A 12,979-nucleotide genomic window follows, 5' to 3' on the forward strand; every position below is an offset into this window, starting at 1 on the left:
CTGACAGTGTTTTTGGCTAAAATGCCTCTAATAGGTTGTTTAATGCCTAGTGTAACAACATTCACCACTATAGGTTAAGTTAAAATCTTTTTTATAGATTTTTTTTTTTTCAATTTCTGTTTAGTAGGTTTTTAGTCAAGACTTTAAAGTTTGTGTACATACAAGAAACTGGCTTTGGATATTAAACCTTCCCTAAGAAACTAGTAAAAGTGTGACAATAGCACCAGCCATCAACCTTAATAATTGTAATGAAATAATTATTAATATTGTTATTAACATAAAACATGCATTATTGTTAAATATAAGTTATATGTAATTATGTGTAATATTAAAAATTAGGTAAACATGACAGACAGCCTAAGCGTCCGTGCGCATGCGCGCAGAGAGACACGTGTTCAGTCAGCTGATCTGAGGATGTAAACACTGAGCACGTGTGGCTGATCAATAAGCGCTGGACCTTGATCATTCGGTTAGTTATTAGTTTTGCTGTCTATCTCTCATACGGCTGTGTGTGTTTGTCCTGCTGCAGACGTTTCAATGGCCCCGTTAAAGTTTTGTGCCAATATTTCCTGGCTCTTCACGGAGTTGCCGGAGTTCACGCAGAGGATGCGCGCCGCGGCGCGTGCGGGGTTCCGAGCGGTCGAGGCGGCGTGGATCTACAACGCGGACCTGAAAGAGTTAAAAACAGTGAAGGATGAAACTGGACTCGAATTTGCTCTCATAAACACCCCCCCGGGTAAGACAGAAACTATGGTGCGTTCAAGTCATCTCGTAAAGATCGTATTTACGAGTTGAACGCACATGAACGCCACCACAATGTCGTAAATACGAGTGGGAAGCTCGGGATTTTCTTTAAGCCCCGAGTTGGGGGCGTGTCAGTGAGAAACATGGCGGAATACCACAATACTTAAAGGTATTTAGCAGTGTCAGGCTTTTCTATCTACAGCGGAGTAATTGCCTGCACAATATATGATGGCATTACAATATAACAATGTAATATACGATAACGTTTGCAGTGGCTTTCATAAGTTAATTAAAAACATAAAACAAAGCACACCTGATGCACATTTATTTGTTCTTCATTTTCTAGAACTAAAGTTTAAGATCTTTGCTGTGTTTTTGTGTAATTAATTAAAAGAATGTAAACCGTCATCTTATTCCGACGAAAGTGACTTGAACGCACATACCGTGGTAAACACGACTTCCCATCTCATAAATACGAACTTCCCAGGAGGACTTGAACGCACCATAACACACAGTGAATGACACAGATAGATAGATAGACAGACAAAGAGAGAAAGACAGATGATAGATAGATAGATAGTCAGGCAGAGAATGAAAGAGATGAAAAATAGATAGACGACAGACAGACGGATAATCAGATAGATAGATAGTCAGTCAGATAGATAGATAGATAGATAGTCAGTCAGTCAGACTGTCAGAGAATGAAAGACATGTGAAAAATAGATAGATGACAGACAGACGGATAGTCAGATAGATAGATAGTCAGTCAGAGAATGAAAGACAGGTGAAAAATAGATAGACGATAGACAGACAGATAGATAGATAGATACTGTAGATAGATAGTCAGATAGATAGATATAGTCAAATAGATAGATAGATAGATAGATAGATAGATAGTCAGAGAATGAAAGACAGGTGAAAAATAGATAGACGATAGACAGATAGATAGATACTGTAGATAGATAGTCAGATAGATAGATAGATACTGTAGATAGATAGTCAGATAGATAGATAGATAGATAGATAGATAGTCAGTCAGATAGATAGATAGATAGATAGATAGTCAGTCAGATAGATAGTTTATGAAAGCGACGTGTGAAACTGTAATGGCAGTGATATAACGAGAGCTCTCTAACCTGTCAGCTCACAGTTAAAGATCACTGAAGGGTGTTTATCAAAGACAGGAATAGAATAACTTTCAGTTCATTGGTCAGACATAATGGTGCTTCATATGCAGATAAAACTGCTTAATGGAATAGATCTGACCTTTCTCAACTCTCGGGGGAAGAGTGAACCCGTTACACTGATCTGATGCAGTTCTGCTCTGATGTAAGACTTGTTGCACCGCACATTAACACTAGTGAAATCCCTCTTCGGTTTCCTAATTCAGCTTTAAAACACACACCTCATTCAAACTGTGTTGTGGATAGTTTCAGTCTTAGTGTGCCGTCCATCATCAGGTTTTAATATATCATCCACCATTTTGTGCATCAAAGTTACAAACACAAACATAAATGGATTTTTGTCCAGGAATCAAAATGAATTTGTAAATAGTCATAAAGAAAAGTTAGAAAATGTATATTGTAAAGATATATGCTGCAAACCTTTCTGGATGGTTTATCTCCCTGATAATGTCATAATGGCCTGAAATGAATGATGACTCTTATGTGTTATATGTTGTCCTGCAGGAGATTTAGATGCAGGAGATTTGGGATTGTGTGCTGTTCCCGGGAGAGAGCAGGAGTTCAGGCAAGGCTTGGATCTGGCGGTGCGGTTCGCTAAAGCACTGGACTGCAGAAGGTACTGGTGCGAGTCTTACTCTGGACTGGTGTTTGATATGCATGAAGAGCAGGATCTCAGTCCAACAGAGGGCTGTGAGGATGACGTATGTTTGTAGACCAAAACCCAGAAACGAGTTTTAGCATTTTAGCACTTCCGGTTCCATTGTCCTGAAGTCATCGGCTAGCCTGGTTATGGTCTGGCAAAGCTCCATAGACAAATCATTTCCAAAGGGGCGTCACCAACGGACGTCGCTCAAATGCCTCTGGGCGCAGTTGGATAGACCTAAAACCAATCAGAGCGATCGTCATCGTGTGAAGCCATATGCTGCATCCCAAAGTTACACTACGCCATAAAAGTATGTACTCTTTTTGTGAAGAAAATGTATTTACTTTTGAATGTGTAGCAAAAAAGTAGGCAAGCTTTGGGACATACTACTTCGTCATCTTTATCGGACGGATCTGTTGCGTGCATCCTGTCACGTAAACTGCCCTGTCAATCATCTTGTCACAGTTAAAATCCTCTATTAAATCTCATTTAATTTCCTACCGTTTCGGAGAGAAATGTAGTAGCACGTTCATCTGCCAGTGGGTCTTTCTTGGAGACTGTCCTCATGTGTTTGCAATTTGAATATAATAATGCATTTAAAAGTTGAACGGACGTCGCTCAAATGCCTCTGGGCGCAATTGGATAGACCTAAAACCAATCAGAGCGATCGTCATCGTGTAAAGCCCGCCCCAACGTTTCTGATTGGTGCCGTGATTTCTAGGCCATGGAAATGGGCTTGAATGAGCTCTTTGCCAGACTACTTGCAGAGCAAATCAGAATTTGCCGGAAGTTGTCTGGGTTTTCCCAGGCTAGTCATCGGCTGCTTCCGAAAACAGTATGTGACAAAAGAAATATGTCTAAATTCACAGTACTCATAAAAGACTAGGCAAAAAGTCCCCCGATGAGCTTCTACTTCCAGTGAGATTCTGAAGTGTGCATATGATGGACACTTTACTATCCCATGAGGCCACGGGAGAGGATTTGTGAATGGCAGTGAACTGACGCTGGTAGGTCACATGATAATGACAACATGGTACGTCCAGATTACATTCATACTACACAAACTCATACTATATAGAACATACTTTTTCAGCGGGTGTGAAGAAATTACTTATTCAAAATACTCAAGAGAGAATGTGATTTCAGACACACTCAGTGTTTTATAATGTTTTTTTTTGGTTAAATGCCTGAAATAAGTGTGCTGAAAAGTGAAGCTGAAGCATGTCGATGGTCCCAGTATTGGTCATAAACCCCGCCTTCTCCATGTGACCGAATGGGACACGAGCCAAACTAAAAAAAAATCCAAATACACTGGAAAGGTGGTTTCTGTCATTTTATTTGTATCACACTGATGCATGTTCAACAGTGTTTTTTTTACCAATACGTTTGGTTTTAGTTAGTTATTAGATGCTATAAAAACAGGGTGTAGCGTCATGATTGACAGCTGTCTGTAAGCGGGAGCTTGATGCCGTGACGTAATGAAGGAACTGCCGCAAGATGTCAACGGACACACGTCTATGGTCCTAAATAAGCTCTGTGGTTAACACAAGTTCAAGATATTTTCATATTTTATTCTATGACGTAATGTGATTTTTAAATCTTTTACTTGTCTTGAAAAAGGCGGTTGCTATCAAGTGTCTAAATGAGACACAAATCTACTCACTAGTCGCTCTTACAGCCTCATTGTGTTTATAGTCAGTGCTCTTGCAAACTATTCTACCTCAAAATGTTTTTTTATAAATAAAACTGAAGCTTAGTGAGGGTGATGTTGAAGTCATGTGACTGTGGTGTAGTTTCTTTATAGCATACGTTTAGCTTTTTACTTCTGTATTTAGGCTTTATAATTCATAAACGCAAGATTATCATGATGAACTTCCGGGTTTGCCTGCAGAAATACGTCATCACTCCAGCGCTCTATGGCAATTCAGTTTGAGCCGGGAAACCCGGTCTGATGCTGCAGAAATACAAACCAATACAAACACTGAACAAAATGAAGTGTGGGATTTATGGAAGAGATCACTTTTATTGCTTGTTGCTCGTGTCTCGGTGTCTGGTTAGGACACAACATGCCTAATGTAACTATAACAGGGATGCATTGTTTCAATGACCTGATTTATATTCACAGTGAACCGCTCATAGTTCCCTTCACATTATGCTAAGCCTCCGCTCAATGCGCACTGAAGCTGAGAGAATGGGAAACAGAACTTAAGCGTCTAGACGCGAAGGTTCACGCTGTTCCTCACTAAAATAGACTGAGATCATCTGAAATCATCTCTGCCCCAGACCTCCAAACGTCTTATCTAACACATTCACATGAGATTTGAGCCGATCTTGAGCCGTCTGCCGGAGGCGGTCCGCTTTTCCCGTGTTTTACTGCGAGGAACTCACGCTGGTGTTTCTCTCCAGGATCCACCTGATGGCTGGGAGGGTTCCTGCGGGGGCCGACCGATCTGCCGTCGCCATGGAGATGGAGGACACGTTTGTGCAGAACCTGAAACATGCAGCGGGTGTCCTCTCACAGGTGACCTCTGACCCCTTCACTGCAGCATGAGTCACATGGCAGAGGACCAGATTCTCTGTGAAGTTTTCTTTAGTCTCCTCATTTCAGAATGACAGCTGTGGTTTTGATAGAGTAGGCTAATTCCTTTTACATGCTAAAGCTGTCAATCATAATAGCTTTTAAAAGGAAGAAATAGTAAAGCCTAAGCTAAGACTAGGGACGCACGATATATCGGCCACCATATCGGTATCGGCCGATATATGTCCATTTTTAATGTTATCGGCCTGATAAGAAAGTTTGGCTGATGTATTAAAGCTGATAAATAATGGATTATTTCCTTCAGCTGAGACTCTTCAGATGCGCACTGTTCAACATGATGGTTTTGAATTGCTTGAAATATGATTGGAATCACTTTGAAAAGGAAAATACAGTAAAGTGCAACATGAGCAGCGCTAATCTGTCATATCAGCTACTTAGATTTATAATGAGAACATCATAATTGTGTGCCTGGGTCATGGATTTAAATGGTGAGGCTTTTGTTTTTGTAATCAGGCTCTCAAAAATTTTAGGCAATATATCGGTTATCGGCTTTCAAATATAAATAATTATCGGTTATCTGTCATAATTTTCATATCGGTGCATCCCTAGCTAAGACTGCTTATTTAATCAGTAATCACTAAAAATTCATTAAAATATAAGTAAATTAATTTATGCTTATTTATGCAACAATTGCATTTAGTCATCTGTCTTTATGTTCTAATTCAATACAATTTTCATTTCTTTCTATTTACATTCCATAGACGCAATATTTATCTTTTAGAATAAAAAAACCCCAAAACTTTTATTCAGGAAGGATACATCGAATTAATCAAAAGTGACAGTAAAGACATTTATAATGTTACAAAAGATTCTATTTCAAATAAATGCCCTTCGTTTGAAAACTATGAAGCAGCACGACTGTTTTCAACAGTAATCATAAATGTTTCTTGAGCATCAAATCATCATATCAGAATGACTTCTGAAGGATCATGTGACACTGAAGACTGGAGTAATGATCACAGGAATAAATGTGTTTTTAAGACACATTAGATGAGAAAACATCAGCTGTGTCTCTTTACTGTACAGGAAGGCATTCTTGGACTGATTGAGCCCATCAACACCAGGATCACAGATCCACGATACTTCCTCCACTCCCCACACCAGGGTAACACTCTTCTTTTTCCGTGGATGATTGTGTGTTTTGATTCCAGATCATTTACGTGTGTGTTTTTGTCCCGTAGCTGCAGTGATTCTGCAGAGAGTCGGTCATCCCAGCATCAGGATGCAGATGGTGAGTGAACACACTTTCTGCAAAGCGTTTTAGTTTTTCCCCGAAGTCAAGGCTTTTATTTCATCATTATTCATGCAGCTTTTGCAATCTTAAATGAATTGAGAGACTGCTAGCAAGATGTCAACAGGATATCTTGGCTTCATTTTTCTATAGTGGAAGGAAGTGGAGACAAGTCTATGGCCAGAAATAACCTCTGTGGTTAACACAATATTTTATTCAAATATTCATCAAATATTTGTACTTTTTCAGGATTATTGAGAAGGAAAACGTCTGAAGGTGATTCTAAACGTTGAAGTGATTTGACAAACCTCGTCTTACAGTATTCATAATTTAACTTAAAGAAATTTGAAAAATATATAAAATAATTACATTTTTTATGCTTCAACACCCTAGAAACTAGAGATGCACCGATTACAATTTTCTAGGCCGATTCCGATTTCCGATTTTTCATTGAGTTTGACCTGCCGATACCGATTTTTGCCAATTCCGATTTAATTTTTTTTCTTTAATGACTGATTTAATGACCGGTCGCCGGTCATGGCCGATCACGTGAAAATCGGCCAATTCCGGTCACCAGCCGATCAATCGGTGCATCTCTACTAGAAACTATTGAAGCTTGTATTCACCACAGATTAAAATAAAAAAAAGAATTATTCTGATAATTCTGAGTTTCTATCTCGCAATTTTTACTTTATTTCTCGCAATTCTGAGATTAGATATAAACTTAGAATTGTGAGATTTAGGTTACATTTACACAACAGTGATGTACTAAAAACTGAAAAGTTTTTTCTTTGCGTTTTTCGTGTATAGACGACAACATTGTCGAAATGATCCCAGTTCACACGGATCAGTGAAAACGACTAAAAACGCTGTATTCTGCTGCCAGGCCAGTAGATGGCGATGTCACTTTGTAAAGAAACACTACACACCTAGAGACCTTATGTAGCCCCGCCCCTTTTCAGCGCTGCGCTCGCTGTCTTTTGTCTTCCGGTCTGCGTATTAATGGATGAACGGCTCGTTTTAAAATCTTCCCGGTTGACTGACATTTGTTAAGACATCTGCTTTAAACATTACAGTCATCATGATAACTTTAGTTAACTTTACATTAAGTAAATGCACTTCAAAAGCTAATTACTCCTGGACAGCAATGCCATATAGATTATATACAGAGCGACCACAAAAACAAAGTTAAAAGACAACGGGGGACTGTGGAATAACAAATTTATTAAATGTTTAAATGAGGTTACTGATTTTAGCATGTGAGGTATAGATGATGATATTTCAAAGAAGATTAAGTCAAGCAGCCCAGGTGGCGGACATTAACCTTTGTATCCGGAACAGTGTCATGGTCCCAAAGTAAGAAGGTATGGGTGATGCTGTCAGGCTGATTGGATCATTTGAATGATAGTGTTATGCTGACTCTTGATTGAATCAACTCATGCCTATGCTTTGTCTTGATTTGTCTCCACCTCCAAAAGTCCCTCCTCCTTGTAAATGTATAAAAACTATACTGTATAGAACTCAGTTAGACTTGGAAGAACACTACAGACGACACACAGCGAAGATCAAAATAAATCACTTCTGCTTATCCCAACGTCTCCTGGTCTTGCATGGATGAAAGAAAACTTTACAACAGACAATATTCTATTTCCCCTTGTTTCTCTGGCGCATAAGGTTTAGAGACTGAACACGTAATACACATGTGCATGACGTCACTGTCTTCACAAATTCACGTTTTTGTAGTTTACACAGAGACGATAACGGTATATCTCTTCAAAAACGTGCACTTTGAAACCCGTTTGCATTTTCAGGTTCCTAAAACACCGTAGTTCATGTAGTTAATTAATTTTATTCAGTACTTACTCGAGTGCAATGTAACTACGTCACTTGAAAATAAAGTTTAACCAAAGTTTTAGTTGAAAACGGTGTTGTGTAACAGGACTCTTTATGGAAGCTTGTTTCCGCCACTGAATAAAACATTTTAAAAGATAATTGTGACTTTTTATCTCACAATTGCGAGTTTACATCTCGCAATTCTGACTTTATTTCTCAGAATTGCGAGATATAAAGTCAGAATTGCGTGAAATAAAGTCAGAATTCTGACTTTTCTCACAATTGCGACTTTATATCACGCAATTCTGACATCTTTTCTCAGAATTGTGAGATATAAACTCACAATTGTGAGATATAAAGTCCAATTCTAAGGGGAAAAAAAATACTTTTTTTTTTATTTGATTTTTTACCTCAGAATAGTTTATATCTCGCAGTTCTGACTTTATAACACGCAATTGCGACTTTATTTCATGCAATTCTGACCTTACATCTCGCAATTCTGAGAAATAATGTCAGAATTGCAAGATGTAAACTCGCAATTGTGAGATAAAAAGTCGCAATTATCTCTTAAAATGTTTTATTTTGTGGCGGAAACAAGCTTCCAAACTCTTAAACATGCAATTGCGCGGAAAAAAGTCATAATTGTGAGATAAAAAGTCATTACCGTGGTGTTACAAGCATTATGCCGTGGTGAAAACAAGTTTCCATAAGAAACCACATTGCAATCCACTATAAAACACACAGTGAAAGCACTCACGTTTTCTGTTAGAATCCAGTTATCTGCTCTTTCAACCTGTTGTGCTCCGCGTTTTAACTTAGTTTGTAGCAGCAGTGAGAAATAAGCATCATGGGAAGTCATTTTCACTTCTCTTATTACGAGCGACTGCGCTGCACATGCTGTCCTTTCCTGGATAATAAAATCACTTTCAGTGCTCTCTGAATAAATCATAAGAGGGGAGTTTGTGCATTAGGCAGATGCTGTGTTTGTTTCCAGACGGAGAAGGAAGGACTCGAGTGTTTCAGAAAACCCACAGTGAAGATGATCAAGCGCAGAACACAAGCAGATGTGTCACTTCAGATTACACAACTCTCTCTCTCTCCTTTCAGGACATCTACCACTGGCAGATCATGGATGGCAACTTAACGCAAAATATACGCAGATACTTACCAATGACAGGTAAATGTGGGACTCGTAAAGAAAAGAAGAATTTATCTTGCGCTCTTAAGGCCAATTCACAGCGAACACACAGTCACCAGATTACAGTCACATGACACTTCTCAGACAGATGCTAACGGGTAACACTAATGCATTACTAAGTAATTAATTACTTTTCCCTTTTTTTCTGTAATTTAATTACAGTTAAATCTGATGTAATTGCATTACTGTAAACACTTTATAGACTATTCTAAATAGAATGATTTAGAGCAAATCTAAATTAAACAGTTAAAATGTAATGTCTAATGTTAAAATGTTTGCTTTTTAATGTAATCTTCCTTTAAATATGGAAAATAATAATTTTAAGAATAATTTATGCAATTTTATATTTTATATAGAACAGTTTCATGTCTATCCTTGGATTGTTCAACTGGTTGAGGTTGATTTGAGATTTAGAAAGTAACAAGTAATGTAATACCTTTTTAGAGAGAGTAATTAGTACATTGATCTAATTACACTGTTGAAGATGTAATTAGTAGCTAGTAATTAGTTACTTTTCTGAAGTAACTTGCCCAACACTGGGTAACACACTAATCCCACAACTCATTCAATGCACAAAAGAATCTTTATTGTGGAAAAAGCTTCTTTATATATATATATATATATATATATATATATATATATATATATATATATATATATATATATACATAATTTTTTTTTTTTTTAATGTTCTGCAAAGTAATAAATAAATAAAAAAGGTTATTTTAAGAACGAATCACTCAAAGGTTCTTTGGGGAACCATAAATGATTCCTCTGTTGCACTGCTGCAAAACCTTTATTTTAATATCTGTTCCTGGTTTAATGTGAATGATTCATTAATGCCTATTTTTCTAAAGTTACATAAATCGTGCAGTCTTATGAATCATACTAACAGGCATTACTACTAGTGTGTCAGTCATTTCTACATCAGTGTTATTTTAGGATCATTAATATATACTATAATGTTTTTGTAAATATTTTGAATTAATTTTATTTTAATATTTTCTGTTTTTATTTTAAGCTTGGTGAAAGTTTTTTGTAAATTTGTTGTGTGTTAGCCATTTTTAGGTTTTAGTTTATTTCAATAGTTGGGGGCCTTAAGCACATTTTCGCACAAATTCATCTAAAAGCGCCAAATTTGGCACAGATGTAGCTCAGGTCATAGCGAAATGATTTAGCTAGGGCGCCGGAGCCAGCGACCCTCGGGGCCAAGATGGCGGCCAAATCCAATATGGCCGCTGCCTGAAAAGGGTTCCGGCTTTAACTTTTGAACCACATGAGTTACAAATACAAACTTGATATGTTTTTCAGCTTAATTGATCATGAGAAACACATAGGAATGTTTATATTTATGACCCAGTATATCTGGACCCCTTGATCCTCCAATTCCAATATGGCTGCTGTCCAAAAAAGCAGTTTGGGCTGTAGTATGGGGCCTTGCACCCCATTGTTCGTGCAAATTCATCTACAAGCACCAAATTTGGCACAGATGTAGCTGAGGGGATACTGAAATGATTTAGCCAGGGCGCCCGAGCCAATGGTCCCTGAGACCAAGATGGCGGCCAAATCCAATATGGCCTCCGCCTGAAAGGGATTCGGCTATAGCTTTTGAGCCAGATGAGATACAAATACAAACTTGATGTCTATTTTACCTTCTTTGACCATAGGAAACCCATAGGAATACTTACATTTATGATTGGGTATATCAGGACCCCCCAAATTCCCTAAATTCAATATGGCCGCTGTCCGAAAAACGGTTGTGACGGTTGTGAAAAGGAATGTAATTTTTTATGGCAATAATAATTGTAGCTTTAGTCAACGAGACGAAGCCTGCTCTACATCAGGCCAGAAACAGCCAGAGGAAAATCTGCCAATGAACTCCTCACATGTTTATCGCTGTCACAGGCCACATCCAGATCGCTCAAGTTCCCGACCGCCACGAGCCGGACAGCGATGGAGAGATCAGCTTCTCCTACCTCTTTAAACTGCTGGAGGAGCTGGACTATCAGGATTACATCGGCTGCGAATACAAACCTCGCGGTGAGTGAAGGAAAGCGAGGGTTATGAGCTTTAAAATGGCTCTTGTTTTTATTATTAATGATGAAACTCTTTCATGAATTTTTAAGATGAAAATAATGTTGCACAAAAAGAGCTTAAGAAATGTTCTTATACTGTACATCATTAACCAATAAGGCTAACTTGCATTCATATCCTGATTGCAGACACTGGGATTCAAAACTTTTAAGTCACAAAGAGTATAGAGTGAAATTTGATTCTTGGTAATTCATATTTGTAATTGTGATTCTCCAGGTTCCACGGAAGCGGGTCTGGACTGGGTCACAAGATACTGGAACGATCACAACTGAGGACCAATTTAACTTCTTGAATTCCTGCATTTTCTAAAAGGGCACCATGTATTAAAATGCCAAGACTGTAATTTTGACTCCCATGTTAATATTTCACTTGTGCATGGCTGTCTATGAAATAGCATTGGACATAAAGAACACTTGTTTTAATTTAAGATTTATTGTCAAGCATTTATTCTTACAAACCGGCCTCTATTTACATAATGTACAAATTTCAGTTTCAGACAGTTGAACTGCTAATTAACATTCTAGCGTTTTTTATAAATCTTTCTTCCAAAAAAGTTCCAGTGTCCTTCAAGAAAACAAAACAGTAAAACACATTATTCTTCAGTTTTTCTCACTATGGGAGTCACATTTGGTTTGCAAAGGTTTCGTGTCAAAGGTTTCCCACGATCTTTACACATCTAGTGTCGTCTGGTTAGTAGGAATAATCGTTACGCCGCGCTTGATGATGAATGCAACGGTTTTAAGAGATGAATATGATACACAAGCTCTCCTCAACTTCATAAGATAAAACAAAGGCATAAAGGCACTTTTGGGATGATGCAATGGCAGTAGAGACAATTATGTTGCAGAAAGTGATGCATTATGGGGCACAAAACTATCCAACCTGCAGCAACAGGTGTTTCTCGAGGAGCGCGGATGAAAACTGGATGATAAACCGATAAATCTAATGCGCACGGGCCTCAGAGACATCGGTTTCCCATCAACAGCTGAGAGGAGACGGAGAATAAACAGCACAAATGAACACAGACTACAGGATGACAGTATGGCTTTGGCAAACCAGTGCAGTCTCACACACCACTACATCCCTGCCAGTTAACCGCACTCAAATCAACAGGGCGGCCCATTTTAGCAGTTGTGCAAAATGATGGCGATTAAATTGCTTAAATGGATGCAACCTGTCCGACGCAGCACGCATCACACACACGAGACGCATCCGGCGGCTCAAAGCTGAATCTGACGAGGTCCGCACTCGCTCACAGAAGGCCCGTCCAGAGGTTGAAGCACGCGGTGTTGATGACCGACTCCAGATGGTGGTACATGGAGACCAGCTGTGGTGGAGGACTGCTGCTCGGCTGACTCTGAGCGGGCAGCGGCTCTCTGAACACCACCTTCAGACTCTATGAGAACAGGAGAACAGGGGAACTCTGGGAACTGTGCTGGGATCAGGTTTGACA

At 38.7% G+C, this 12,979-nt stretch overlaps 2 protein-coding genes across 4 annotated transcripts in view; one reads left to right on the plus strand and one right to left on the minus strand.

The window, feature by feature from the left end:
- Window positions 1-389: 389 nt before the first annotated feature.
- Window positions 390-12,419, plus strand: hyi (hydroxypyruvate isomerase). Its single transcript, XM_079882965.1, has 8 exons — window positions 390-736; window positions 2,433-2,544; window positions 4,978-5,092; window positions 6,197-6,275; window positions 6,352-6,401; window positions 9,342-9,411; window positions 11,338-11,472; window positions 11,743-12,419. Exons 1-8 carry the CDS (start codon window positions 538-540, stop codon window positions 11,796-11,798), a joined length of 816 nt encoding a protein of 271 aa, XP_079739091.1. The 5' UTR covers window positions 390-537; the 3' UTR covers window positions 11,799-12,419.
- szt2 (SZT2 subunit of KICSTOR complex) overlaps window positions 11,940-12,979 on the minus strand; it is a 153,056-nt gene continuing 152,016 nt past the window's right edge. For all 3 annotated transcript variants that reach the window (XM_079882932.1, XM_079882931.1, XM_079882930.1), the window contains one exon: window positions 11,940-12,922. In XM_079882932.1, the coding sequence (XP_079739058.1) occupies window positions 12,779-12,922 (144 nt within the window). In that variant the 3' untranslated portion in view covers window positions 11,940-12,778. The remainder of the gene's footprint in view (window positions 12,923-12,979) is intronic.

Source organism: Squalius cephalus (assembly GCF_949319135.1).
Source record: "Squalius cephalus genome assembly, chromosome: 10".
Taxonomy (NCBI): Eukaryota; Metazoa; Chordata; class Actinopteri; order Cypriniformes; family Leuciscidae; genus Squalius; species Squalius cephalus.